The sequence below is a fragment of the Notolepis coatsorum genome (assembly GCF_963971535.1).
Source record: "Notolepis coatsorum genome assembly, chromosome: 7".
Classification (NCBI taxonomy): Eukaryota; Metazoa; Chordata; class Actinopteri; order Aulopiformes; family Paralepididae; genus Notolepis; species Notolepis coatsorum.
In genome coordinates, this window is record NC_140171.1 from 122,632,214 (window position 1) to 122,646,885 (window position 14,672).

At 44.2% G+C, this 14,672-nt stretch overlaps 1 protein-coding gene across 3 annotated transcripts in view; it reads right to left on the reverse strand.

Moving 5' to 3' along the window:
* Positions 1-39: 39 nt before the first annotated feature.
* Positions 40-14,672, reverse strand: part of LOC311232334 (RING finger protein 122) — an 18,139-nt gene continuing 3,506 nt past the window's right edge. For 2 of the 3 annotated variants that reach the window (XM_084319093.1, XM_084319092.1), the window contains 5 exons: positions 4,949-5,102; positions 3,341-3,383; positions 2,160-2,201; positions 1,186-1,268; positions 40-581 (listed from right to left, as the gene is read on the reverse strand). In XM_084319093.1, the coding sequence (XP_084175219.1) occupies positions 461-581; positions 1,186-1,268; positions 2,160-2,201; positions 3,341-3,383; positions 4,949-5,102 (443 nt within the window). In that variant the 3' untranslated portion in view covers positions 40-460. Of the gene's footprint in view, positions 582-1,185; positions 1,269-2,159; positions 2,202-3,340; positions 3,384-4,948; positions 5,103-12,472; positions 12,558-14,672 lie in introns of those variants that run through there. The other variant, XM_084319094.1, reaches the window with a different exon arrangement.

Genomic DNA, 14,672 nt, shown 5'->3' on the forward strand with positions numbered 1-14,672 from the left:
ATCGATCATATACACACACCCACCCACCCACCCATGACCTTCCACTGAATGCCTGGCATATCGTTTTGTGATTGGCCGTCTCTGTCAATGCTGTGCCAGTCGTCCAATGGCGGCGGCAGGGTTTCGTCTGTATTCTAAAGTGTCTCCCTTTTTCCTGCTGGGTGTTCTGTGGACATTGTGAAATAGAAGTACCTTAGGAGTGTTTCTTATGGGGGGGGGGGGGGGGGGGGGGGGGGGGGCGGTGTGTTCCAGACGTATTCCATGTACCTTAACTGATCTAGCCGTCAACACCTGTCCACCCAGACGTCCGTCTCAAAGGTCGGCATCGAGGCGACCACTTACGATCACAATCGACCCTTTTAGTGAGATGACCACTGCCCTTCGTGCCTTTTAGTGTATTTAAAGTGTGTGGGTCTTCTCTAGGGAAGTCCTGGTCCCCCGCCCCCACCCCCCGGCTCCCTCACACCTCCTCGGGGTCCATGGGGCCCTCCGCCCCCTGGGGAGTGTCGTTGTGGAGCCGGAGGATGGGCTTGTTGCACATGGGACACACGCTGCGTATCTCCAGCCACTTCAGCAGGCACCTGAGAGGAGGAGGAGGAGCACAAAGGAGCCGTTAAGAGACGGAGCAGGGAGGCTATTCCTGAGAGTCATTCTTCCTCCGGGGCATCTTTGTTCGTTTGCTTGTAACGTGACGTAAGATGAGCCTTGATGTGGCAAAGTAACGGGTCCTAATTTGAATGCAGGCTTTAATTGCAGGCTTGAGAACGATGCGAGATGAAGATGAAAAGGCTCGATCAATCAGAATTTTGGATTATAAGGTTTATAGAACAGGTGACTGAAGCTCGTTTACATATATTCCTCTGGCGCATAGGTGCCTGTGTGATTTTATTCAGTTTGCAGCATGTTTTTATGAATCGGATGTAGTGCAAATTAGAATGATGATAAAGTAGGCTACAGTGGTTTTCACCGATGATGAAACGGGGGTCTAAAGAGTTATGGAAAGTACAGTAGAAATCCTTTGCTGAATTTCCCTTGAGATAAATAAAGGATTTCTATTCAATTCTATTCGAAATCATGTTCTCGCACCTGTTAAAAAGCACAGCAAACGAGATACAAAACTCCATTCCACAAACCCCATTTTATATGCACTGTAAAGTTGTGTATTTTGATTACATGAACACTCACTTCTTGTGAAATGCGTGTGAGCATGGACACACCCCGAGTTCATCCCTGGTTTTGAATTCTTCCAGACACACCGCACAGGTTTGCTGTAGGAATGAAAAGGCAATATGGGTTAGTTTGTTCACCTGACAATGTTCTGTTTGTGCATGTGATTATACTTCAAATAAAGCAAGCCAACAGACGTGGCTTGATGACTGAGGCTGTTATAATTGTGTATCAATTACATTTCAGCTTATTTTGCAATTGGTCTGACATTCAGACTGTTAAGTCTCGTCTCTTCACTCACACAGAGATCCAGTTGCAGATCAGATCTTTCTTATTTATATTTATTATACTGCCTGTACCTTTCCTCTCCTCCTTTTGCTGCTATGACACCTGCATTTATTTTACGGGGATATACAAAGGTCTATCTTATCTTGTCTTAAAGGAACATGCCAACATGATGGGAAATAATTATGCTTACAATCTTCTCCAGAATCAGACAAGAAGATACAATGCCAATTTCTTCTCTGTGCGTTCAGTAGAAAGCTATCCAGCTGCAAGTTAACTTATCTTAGCACAAATGAATGGAAGCGGATATGGACCACTAGCCTAGCTTAAAACTCAGGAGTGTTTTTGGTCAACAGCTAGGCTAGCTGGTCTGCTTCCATTAATTTGTGCTAAGTTCGGCTAGCTTGCAGCTGGATAGCTTTCTACTGAACGCACAGAGAGGATATTGGTATCCATCTTCTTATCTGACTGGAGAAGATGGTAAGCACATTTCGAATAATGTTGGCATGTTCCCTTAACATTGTAATGGTGATCTTAATCACACACACACAAAGCATCATCCCCAGAAATACCCCCCATTCCATAACAAAACATGAGCAAAGCATTTCACTGTATACTTGTATGCCGTGACAAATAAAACTCTTGACTTGACTTGGGTTTTTTTTGCCAGGAAGGTTGGAGAGATTAGAGAAAGGGACACTACTTACTCCTAGAAGGCTCAGTTTCTTGCCTGCTCCTTTCAGCACCACCTGCAGTGGAAAGAGGAGGAGGCTGCTGTTGGAACACATGGATGATGAATTGAAGTGTCAACACGTCACTATTATGTGGCCCGTAAAAAAGCCGTAGAGGGATATTCCATATTATGAGCCGGGTTGAGTTTCCTAACGTGAATGTGGTTTCAAATCTATCCCCAGGCTTCAGCGAGTGAAATAATAACCAGAGACGGGTAATGCGTGCTGACATACAGGAAGGCCAACCTCCCCTGAGGTGAGGACATTTTAGACAATGAGTTGACTGTTAACACTATCCCATACCCGGCTCACGCTGAGGTGTCAGAGGGTACGTTATAGAATTCTGGACGCCCCTGGCCCTATTTCATTATTTATGGAGAAGTAAACGCTCAAGCCTACTTCAGGGGTGCCCTGTCGAGTTGGTTTCAGAGTTTATTTCAGGGATTATTACAGATTGGGGCGACAGTGGCTCAGGAGGTACAGCAGTCGTCTGGTAATCGTAAGGTTTCCAATTCGATTCCCGCTCCTCCCGGGGCAGCATGTCGAAGTGTCCTTGAGCAAGACACTTAACCCCTAACTGCTCCCGATGAGCAGGTTGGCGCCTTGCGTGGTTGCCTCCGCTGTCGGTGTGTGAATGTGTGAGTGAATGGGTGAATGTGAGGAACAAAATTCTAAAGCACTTTGGATAAAAGCGCTATATAAAATGCACCATTTACCATTTAGATTGCGGAGTTGTGTGGCTAACTAGCCGGTAGCCGTGGGTATGTAGTATGAAGAACAGCATAGATTGTGCTAAGAAAGGACTCTTCCCATTCACATCGATCATTGGTAAATAGGGCTAGGGGTAAACAATTATAATAATAATGAAGTTACCCTTTAATTAAACCCTTTAATAACAGATTCTTCTCACTGCAGTTTGGTCCACATACATGGTGTAACCCGAATGGCCCAGTAGTAGTGGAGAATTGACAATAACACATGATGGATCAAGGACCTGCTATACACTGAATGGAGTCAAGGTCGTCTATAAAGGGTCGGTGTTACGTTTCACGCATTATGAGAACAGTGTGAAATACTATAGTAGTATTTTTAACCTGACTCAGAGGCTGGTGTTACATGGGCTCCTATAGTGAGAGACGCATACTACAGCAGCCTACCTCGTTGTAGCTGAACTGCTCCCTCGCCCCTTGCTGTTTCAACCTGAGAGAGAGAGAGAATACTGATTGTAATTACATTTGCAAGATACACTAATAATAACAGGTTGGAATTGGAAAGGCTGCTACTAACAATAGTGCCATGTCGGTATTAGTAGCATACAGTATTAGTGTAAATGTGATATATAAATATAAATTCTATCACGATGGCTAACCTTTAGTCATTAGTTAAAGTTAGAATCTGTAATGCCGCCAAACAGCGACCTCTAGGCAAATTCACCCCTCTTGGTACTGCATTTTTGTTTACATGTTTTGTTTTGGTCTGATGTGTGAGTTGGAGTTGAGTGGGGAGGAGGGGAGGGGTTGCTATTGTTGGCCACATCTCAGGCTCTGGAGAAATGCACAGTATAATAAGTTACTGTATAGCTATACTCTGCTATAAACATATAATATATATGCCATATTATAGTTATATAGTAACATTATACTGTGAATTTATCCAGACCTCTCTTGGTAGAACACCTCCCCTGGTCCTACTCAACTCCAACCCACACATCAGACTCAAACAAAACATGTAAACAAAGTGCAACACCAAGCAGGGCTCTTTTACAGATTCTATCTTGAATGTACTGCAAGAGTAATCGTAAGAAGGAACAGTGAAGAAAGTATAGTTGTTTACATGTCATCCCAGTCCGCTGGTGGTTCCTGTAGAAGACATTTCTGTTCTGTCCTCCTCTTTCACTTCCCCCTCCCCTCCTCTCCTTCTCCACCCTAGTCCCCTCTCTACACCTCTCCTTCTCCACCCTAGTCCCCTCTCCCCTCCTCTCCTTCTCCACCCTAGTCCCCTCTCTACACCTCTCCTTCTCCACCCTAGTCCCCTCTCTACACCTCACCTTCTCCACCCTAGTCCCCTCTCTACACCTCTCCTTCTCCACCCTAGTCCCCTCTCTACACCTCTCCTTCTCCACCCTAGTCCCCTCTCTACACCTCACCTTCTCCACCCTAGTCCCCTCTCTACACCTCTCCTTCTCCACCCTAGTCCCCTCTCCCCTCCTCTCCTTCTCCACCCTAGTCCCCTCTCTACACCTCTCCTTCTCCACCCTAGTCCCCTCTCTACACCTCTCCTTCTCCACCCTAGTCCCCTCTCTACACCTCTCCTTCTCCACCCTAGTCCCCTCTCTACACCTCTCCTTCTCCACCCTAGTCCCCTCTCTACACCTCTCCTTCTCCACCCTAGTCCCCTCTCCCCTCCTCTCCTTCTCCACCCTAGTCCCCTCTCTACACCTCTCCTTCTCCACCCTAGTCCCCTCTCTACACCTCACCTTCTCCACCCTAGTCCCCTCTCCCCTCCTCTCCTTCTCCACCCTAGTCCCCTCTCTACACCTCACCTTCTCCACCCTAGTCCCCTCTCTACACCTCACCTTCTCCACCCTAGTCCCCTCTCTACACCTCACCTTCTCCACCCTCCCTCTCTCTCCACCCCCCTCCTCTCCTTCTCCACCCTAGTCCCCTCTCTACACCTCACCTTCTCCACCCTCCCTCTCTCTCCACCCCCCCCCCCCCCTCACACACACACACACACACACACACAACTTCTCCTCCTCTTCCTACCTGAATAGGTAACAGCAGAAGATAAGGCTGAGCATGAAGACGAACAGCCCGATGCCGAGGACGATGACGTACACGTTGAGCGGGAGGTGGTAGATGTCGGACGTCATGGTGCAGTACTGTTCAAAGCGCTGGAGACCCAACCCACACAGGCATCCTGGCCCAAGAGACAAGAGGACAGAAGAATCAACCAACCACCCGAGGCAGTGATCCAGGAACAACTGGAGAATCTCTCTCTAATATATTTGGGTATAGCTGTTCTAACAGACCTGCCTCTCTAATATCTTTGGGTATAGCTGTTCTAACAGACCTGCCTCTCTAATATCTTTGGGTATAGCTGTTCTAACAGACCTGCCTCTCTAATATCTTTGGGTATAGCTGTTCTAACAGACCTGCCTCTCTAATATCTTTGGGTATAGCTGTTCTAACAGACCTGCCTCTCTAATATCTTTGGGTATAGCTGTTCCACAGTTTGGGATCATAGCTGAAAAAAGCTCCCCATTTTCTTGTGGGTGGGGTTTTGAGCATCTAGAAAACCAGCAGTAGAGGATCTCATGGCTCGTGAAGGAACCTAAAACAACAGGGGGATCTGTGATGCGGGTCGGTCCTAAGCCATTGAGAAGGAGGAGACGGGAGTGATGTGGTGCGGGTCGGTCCTAAGCCATTGAGAAGGAGGAGACAGGAGTGATGTAGTCTCTCTTCTTTGTTTTTGCTAGCAGCAGAGTTCTGGATAAGTTGCAGCCTCTCAATGGACTTTTATTTTGGAAGACCAATTTAAAAAGTGCATTGCAATACTCTAGTCTACTTGAAATTAAAGCATGAATTAATTTTCCAGCATCTTGCTGGTGTCAGGAATGGCCGCGCCTTGGCAATGTTTGTGAAAGATGTGAAAGAATGCCCCCTGACCTTGGTCACTTTGTTTATATGGGACATAAACGTAAGTCAGAGTCTAAAATAACACCCAGACCTGTTACTTCTGGTTTGATCCAGGGAGTCAGATTACCAAGTGTCTTATGCAGCTCGTCCCTTTTGTATTTGGGGCCAACTAATAGAATTTCTGTCTTATCCTCATTTCATTGTAGAAAGTTATTATTCATCCATTAATGTATTGCCGACAGGCACTTGGCTCAACAGATATGTACAATTGTGTATTGTCAGCGTAGCCATGGAAGCTAACATTTATTATGTTCCCTGATGATATCACCAGGAGGAAGCATGTATCGTGAGAACAACAGAGGAGCAAGGCAGCTCCCTTGTGCAACACCATAAGCTATGTCATGTTTCTCTGACACATGGTCCCCAAGACAAACATAAAAGGTTCTTCCTGTAATGTATGTTCAGAGCAGGGGTGTAAAGTACTTGAGTAATTGTACTTTGTTACAATACTTAAGTACTGTTTTGGGGGATTTGTACTTTACTCAAGTATTATTAGGTTTGTATACTTGTACTTTTACTCAATTACATTTCAGAGAAAAAAAACGTACTTTTTACTCCTTACATTTAAAATGCAGACCTACAATGTACAAAGTACAAATCTCGCAGGTCCAACCATTTTAATTAGTATATTTGTTTCTCTGGCCGAACGAACGTTAACGTTATTAATCGTGCGGCCGCACTTTATTTAAAAACAGCCAATCAAATCCCCATCAATGGAAAATGAACCCGCCCATACCCATGCTGATTGGTCCTTGTGCAAGACTAGAAAGCGGGGATCTTTGATTAAACACCTGCTATCAGAAGAATAGACTGTTAGAACAAAAGTTTTTACTTTTACTTTTTAATACTTTTTTTTTTTATCCACTTTTTCTCCCATTTTTCTATATTTTCTCCCATCCCAATTTCGTATCATCCAATTCAACCCTCCCCTGTCACGAACGCTGTTTCTTGCCTCCCACAAGCCGGCTGCAATGTGGACTAAGTCATACATAGCACAAGTCCCCTCCGGTACTTGAGGTAACAGCAGTCGCATCTTTTCACCTGCGCAGCTCGATCTCTCAGTGGTGAGGAGTAACGCGTGGGAGGCTCACGCTGCCCCCGACACTTCCTGATTCTACTGCGCAGGCGCACCAACCGACCTGTAGGAGTCGCTGTCCACAATGCCCGATCCCCACCCATCAGTTTCCCACCCCCTAATACAGCCAATGTGTATTAGTATGAACGACCAGCTAAACTGAAAGCAATGTGGAGCGCTGGGCTCGAACAGGCAAGCCCAGCGTCTCCAGCATTTCGTGGCGAGCGCCTTGCCCACTACGCCACGTAGCCGCCCTTACTTTTTAATACTTAAGTACATTTAAAAGTAGAAACTTTTTTACTTTTACTCAAGTGTGTTTTTAGCCAGATACTCTGACTTTTACTTGAGTACGATTTTGAGACGGTACCCATACTTTCACTTAAGTATAATTTCTGGGTACTTTTTACACCCCTGGTTCAGAGCCAGTTTAGAACACATTCAGAGAGGCCAACCCAGTACTCAAGGCGGTTTCAGAGAATGTCATGGTCTACTGTATCAAACGTTGCACTTAAATCTAAGAGAAGCAGAACCGAAACCTTACTGGCATCAGCACTAAGTCTCAGATCGCTGACAATGTTTGTGAGAGCGCTCTCTGTCCTGTGATTAGCTCTGAAACCAGATTGAAATTTCTCTAGAATATTGTTTTCATTTAGAAAGTTGTTTATCTGGTGGGAAAGTATCTTGCTTAAAATTGGAAGGTTTGATATGGGCCTGTAATTGCTTAGAATTCCACGGTCTCGATGGTTTGGCTTAGAGGGTCAGGGGTGGGGGCGCGTGTAGCTTATTGCCAGCGGAAGAGTGCAAGAATGCTTCCGCATTCGTCACCGCACGCCAGTACGGTAATGCGCCTTTCCTTTCGCCCCGCTCAGACAAATGCATGTAGTACATTGCAACACAACGCAGCATTTCCGCGTACATTGCAACGAATCACTTGGAGTTTGAAAGTGATATCAGAAGAAACTACTCAACCTCGGCTGTCTTTAACTAGCAGGACGCTAGTGGGCTAGTCGCTAAAATATATATCGTTTTATATATAATTGTACCAACACAGATATTAGGCAGTACACACATTGTCCTGCAATACATGTACAGTGAATGCACAGCTACATTCGCCATATATTTCTATCGCTGCTGCGGTCTACAGTGAAATGCAATATTATTATTATTATTGTAAAGATTATCATTACAATCGCAGCCTGGAGAGGCAATGTTACAAGTGTACGAGGGTTGTGTGCAAAGAGCACAGCCTCTCAATTTGCACAACGTGCACAAAATAATAATTGTAATGATCTTTACAATAATAATAATATTGCATTTCACTGTAGACCGCAGCAGCGATAGAAATATATGGCGAATGTAGCTGTGCATTCACTGTACATGTATTGCAGGACAATGTGTGTACTGCCTAATATCTGTGTTGGTACAATTATATATAAAACGATATATATTTTAGCGACTAGCCCACTAGCGTCCTGCTAGTTAAAGACAGCCGAGGTTGAGTAGTTTCTTCTGATATCACTTTCAAACTCCAAGTGATTCGTTGCAATGTACGCGGAAATGCTGCGTTGTGTTGCAATGTACTACATGCATTTGTCTGAGCGGGGCGAAAGGAAAGGCGCATTACCGTACTGGCGTGCGGTGACGAATGCGGAAGCATTCTTGCACTCTTCCGCTGGCAATAAGCTACACGCGGTGGGGGCAGTATTTAATAGTAGAACTACTGTCAATAGTAGAAAACAGTATTCTAGAGTTCTTTTTATTTTCTATAATGATCTTGTTAAAGTAAGCCCTTCTGGCAATGCATACAGTATTATTAGAGGTGACAATGCGTTCTTTGTAAATACTACAGTGTTCTCTATTGTCTTTCCACTGCTCTACATGATCTCTTGAGCACATGTCTATCCAGGTTTTATATCGTGACTTCTTAACCGTGAGTGGGACAACTTTGTTCAGTGTGCTATAGTTAGGTTGTTATTGAAGGCCATTTCATCTAATGAGCAGCCCACGTTACTTGGATCAAAAGAACCTACAAGCTCAGAGAACTCATTTTCTGCTTTCAGCATCTAAGAACAGTCCAAATCAAAGACTCATCTGTGAATCCTAGCTACGTATAGGACACTGTGAAAGAACACAGTAATGATCAGAGGCAGGGATTTGAGATGCTGAAACATTATCAATAGCTAAACCCTCTTGACATAACCAAATCGAGGATATTGCCACACTAGTGGGTGGCCTCTGTGACACGTTGAGTTAGTTCAAGGCTTTCAAGTAGATGAGTCATGATTCCCATAGCCTTAGAGTCAGCACTGTTGTTAATATGAATGTTAAAATCTCCATTTAAAATTATTCATATTTGGTGATAATAAGATATGCGAGCTGGGGTCATTGTGGGAGAAATAGACTGTTTTGGAGGCCTTGTATATTGTTAAAATGAGTACTGCCTGTTCTGCCTTGAGCACAAGAGCAGGATATTCAAAAGATGAAAACGTACCCAGGTCCACTTTTGTACAGCTGAACTGTTTGGAGTAAACAGGGGCGACTCCGCCTACTCTCTTTCTGTTTCACTGACAGACTGTAGTCTGGTGTACATGATGCCGTGATAAGAGGAAATCTAGTTTATGATTTGTAATAAGGTCATTAATTAAGAACGGTTTTTCGTTGAGCTCGTTTTATGAAACTAGTTACAGCTGGTGGCTGACAGGGATATAGTTTTCCGATTTGTAAGGGTTGCTGTGTGGGTTGATAATTGGCCTTTCGTTAATCACAACATGTCTGGGCATCATTGCAGGAGAGTGTCTTGTTGATGTTGAAGGGAACAGTCACAAGTATCCAGTCTACAGCTGCAAAGACCCTGTGGAAATCAGCTGTTGTGTTTGCTAGCTAGGATGGAGTGGGTGAGTGTGATTCACCAATCCTTTCCATGTTGTTTGTGAATTCCCGAGGGGGGGGGGGGGGGGGGGGTCGGTGTGACCTGAGGATGTGAGAGGATCATCCAATGGCTGGCTTAGGCTACGCTCAGATTGCAGACGAAAGTGGCCCAAATCTGACTCAGATCATATTTTTTCACTAGTGTGAACAGCACAAATCACATGGAATATGTGAAAATGTGGAATATCAATTCTGTATTTTTTTGTTGCAATGTGACCTCAGTCTGAACAGTCATGCAACTTTCATGTGACTTTTACATCATTTTAAATTGACATTTGTCACACTCTTTACATACATCTTCTGTATTGTTCATTAAGCGCATGTGAGTCACTTCAGGAGCAGTGACCAGCTCACACTGGAATCTGATATTGGCCAATTTTCTTTAATAATGTGATTATGTGAACAGCCAAACAACAAATCTGAGCAATAGATCAGAATTGAGCGCTAAAGGCTTGCAGTATTATGTAGGATCCTGTAGTACTATGTAGTACTATGTACAGTAATATCCTGGTGTACCATGTAATGCCATGTAGTACCCTGTAATACCCTGTATTACCATGTAAATAACATGTAGTAGCCTGTATTACCATGTAGTACACGTAGACTGTATTACCATGTAGTACACTGTAGTAGACTGTATTACCATGTAGTACCCTGTATTACCATGTAGTACTATTATGCTTTATCATAGCATTCATTTTCTATTTGGTCAGATTTTACCTGAAACACCACAGATGTACAAAGTTGGATAGTTAAAGGAACACGCCAACATTTTGGGAAATTAGCTTATCATCTTCTCCAGAGAGAGACAAGAAGATAGATACCAGTTTCCTCTCTGTGCGTTCAGTAGAAAGCTATCTGGCTGCACGTTAGCCTAGCTTAGCACAATGAATGGAAGCGGACAGTGCCTCCACAAGTTTCTCATGATAACATGAAAATTAAACGCGATATTATTCAAGATATCATGTGTCATCGTCATGTTAATCACGTGTGACGTCTTCCAAAACCAGTGGAAAATAAAAAGTATTTTTACTCAAGTACTGTACTTAAATACAATTTGGAGGTACTTGACTATGCCTCAAATCGTGCATGTGAGACACTTTGGGAGCTAGGTCAGTTAGGTGTGACTGATGGGCCAATCAGACATAGTGGGATTGACTGATGGGCCTATCAGAGCAACTAGATGTGACTGATGGGTCAATCAAGGTAACCTGGCTGTGTGTATTATGCAATATTTCAGAGGAAGCAGATTGGATATCTGAAATGGCTTGATTTTGTTAATATTCAGGGAGACAGACATCAAAGGGTCAACAGTTCTTTCTCTTCTTTCTTTCTTTCTCTTTCTTTCTCTTTCCATCTTTCAAAATATAAGCCTAACAGGAGGTTTGTGTAACGTTCCCCCCGGTCCTGCTTCACAACTCCCATCAGTCCATGGACATTCCCCACTCATGAACTATGTCTTACAACCACCAGGTGGCCTAGTTCAGTTGGTTCATCTTTGTTGTCTTGTTTTTATTAATTTCCTTTCTGTCATCACCAATCTGTTGTTTGTTCATCTGCTGTCTGTGCCCCATTGTCTAGTCTAGTTTTGTCTCCCTTGTGTCTGTATCTATGTGCTGTTTGGTCTTGTCATGTTTCAGTATATTAACCCAGTTATGTTTTCTGTTTAGTTTGTTCCACCCAGCTGTGTCTAGTTTACCAATCACCCTCATGTCTCTAATTAGTCTGTGTATATAAGTGTTGTCTGCCCAGCCTTCCTTGCTGGGTCATTACTAGGGATGTCCCGATCGCCTTTTTTTGCTTCCGATCCGATCCCGATCATGTGATTTTTTTTTTTTTTTTTTTTTTTTTTGTCTTTTTCCCCCTCCATTTTTCCTCCGATTTTCTCCCATCCCAATGTTAGTCGTATGCCAATTCCCAGTCCCTTCCTGGTCGCTGCACACTTACCCCCCACAGTCAGATCATCTGGGAGAGTGGAGGCTACCACGTGCTTCCTCCGACACACGTCCAGCCAATCACCGCTTCTTTTCACCTGGCAGCGCGGATTCTCATCGAGAGGGCGTAGCGTGTGGGAGGACCACACTATCCCCCTCGAGTCCTATCCGCGCTTAGCAGGCGCCCCGACCGAACTGTAGGAGTCGCTGTTTACAACGACCCGGACCCACCCCGCCAGCTTCTCCCACCCTCTAATACAGCCAATTGTATTAGTGCAGACGGCCAGCCAAGCTGGTGACAACCCCGGAGCTGTGAGCTGGATTCGAACAGGCGAATCCAGCTCACAGCTCCGGGGCTGGTGACGAACGCAATCTCCGCTCGGCCACCTAACCGCCTCCGATCATGTGATTTTAAATATCTATCGATCCGATCGTTTCCGATCCGATCTTTCACATTAGTAATCAATTTTGACGCATTTTTGTCAGAAACTGGCGGAGCGAGACAAGCCCCTCTGTTGCCTATGGAAACTGGCGCGAGCTCGGAGGCTTTTGTTATTACATTCACCCTGAGAAATGTGCTTCTGCTTCATATGAGAAATATTAAAAGTTTCAATATATGTTTGCACATTAGTATACATTCAGTGTTCGACTTACGTAATGGTCCATTCTGGTCTGAAACGCCGACGATAATCCTCAGTCACGTTATCCTCCAGGTGAAAAGTAGTCTGAAAACTTCGCCTCCAGCCTGTCCTTGCAAACATTGCAACTGGCTTGACTTTCTATTTTAAAATGCTTAGTTCCAAACCTCTGACATTAAGTCTAGCTGCTCAAGTCAGTGGATATTAACCGTGTTAGCTCGCGGCATGCTTCACTGAGTCTCCACAACATAGCAGAGAGTAGCGTTAGCGTTAGTGTTAGTGTTAGCTCGCGGCATGCTTCACTGAGTCTCCACAACATAGCAGAGAGTAGCGTTAGCGTTAGCTCGCGGCATGCTTCCCTGAGTCTCCACAACATAGCAGAGAGTAGCGTTAGCGTTAGCTCGCGGCATGCTTCCCTGAGTCTCCACAACATAGCAGAGAGTAGCGTTAGCGTTAGCTCGCGGCATGCTTCCCTGAGTCTCCACAACATAGCAGAGAGTAGCGTTAGCGTTAGCTCGCGGCATGCTTCCCTGAGTCTCCACAACATAGCAGAGAGTAGCGTTAGCGTTAGTGTTAGTGTTAGCTCGCGGCATGCTTCACTGAGTCTCCACAACATAGCAGAGAGTAGCGTTAGCGTTAGTGTTAGCGTTAGCTCGTGGCATGCTTCCTTGAGTCTGTTGTTGTGATGTGGAGCGTGTAGCCAGTCTAAATTAAAGGGATGTGTTTGTTGCAGCGGTGTAAATTAAAGGGGAATGTGTTTGTTGTGGACAATAATTTCTGCTCTGTGTGACAATAAATACATTAATGATGATATATTATATGTAATTTAAAACCAAAACTAAGGCCTCCGTATGAGTTTAAGACGTGGACATGGTCATGTTTGTTGAATAAAATTTTTCTTTTTTTGACTGCCGATTTTTATTATTATTTTTTCTCGATCCCCGATACTCTGAAAAGCACGTGATCGACGCCGATCCCGATCACGTGATCGGATCGGGACATCCCTAGTCATTACTCCTGTTACCCTTGTTCTGTTCACCCCGTGTGCTGTCTACCTTGTGTACCACCCGTGAAGCTTCCTGTATTTCCCTGTGAGTCTGTTCATGTATTGCTTGCCCACGTTTTCCAGCATAGCTGAGGTTTGTTTTCGTGTTTGAAGTTCGCTTTTGTTTATTGCCAAGCCTTGTAACGTTCCTTGTTTGCTACGTTCAAGTAAAGCTTGTTATTTACAACGTCGACTCGTGCCTCGTCGCTCTCACCCTCCACTGCCTCTCCTCGTGTCTAATTCTGCATTTAGGTTCTACACACCTCCACCACCGCCATGCCATCTAAACGTTCCCATTGTAACAGGTTTGAGTGATATTCCGCCTCTAGAGAACCGCTCTTTTCCTATAGTTCTTGTTTTATTTGTATTATTATTTTCCATGGTAACCATGGTAGCGGACTGATCTGTCAGGAGGGGTTCCTGCTTCACCACCAATACATTGAACCTGGTATTATTCTTAAAGGCCAGATCTGTGATCCAAATGTAAACAAATGGGTAATCCCACCACAAAGAAAAGAGAAAGAAAGAAATGGAGACATATTTTCATCCTCTAGTTGATTGACGGAGCTCTTGATTTTAGTAAAAAAAAAATACATATTTTGCATTTACAAATAAAACTCTTCAAAAAGGTTTATGACTATAGACTATAACCTACACACTTTATGGTAAAAATAAATCATGATTGCAGATTTAAGCCTTTTTCTTCATACAGTTATACATGTATTCACTGCCTCACAGCCTCACACTTGTCAGTCTTAAAGGCTGTAAAATGTTTCCCATTCTACCAGGAGCTCTAACTTCATCACCAATTATCACTCTCCTCCTCCCATTTGTTGCAAGGTCCTCACGATACAGTTAGCATCGACGCTACAGACCTGTCTGATGGAAGCAACAGTTGTGATTGGAGGATCAAGAAAAGAGGGCAGGGCTCGAGGTAGGTCAATTGGCAGTGTAAGCCATAATAGGCAAGGCAAGCCTAAACTGGAAGACCAATGCATTACTGTCAGTTTAGAAAAAGGCATTTCAACTCATGTTTTTTTCCTTCTTTTTAAATAAGGGGGAAGAGAGTGGGAAATGTTATTATTTACTAATAATAACAACCTCCTAATTGCATCTGTATATAGTGGAGGGAGACCGGAACAGGGGTCAAAAGGTATACGTGTCAATATAA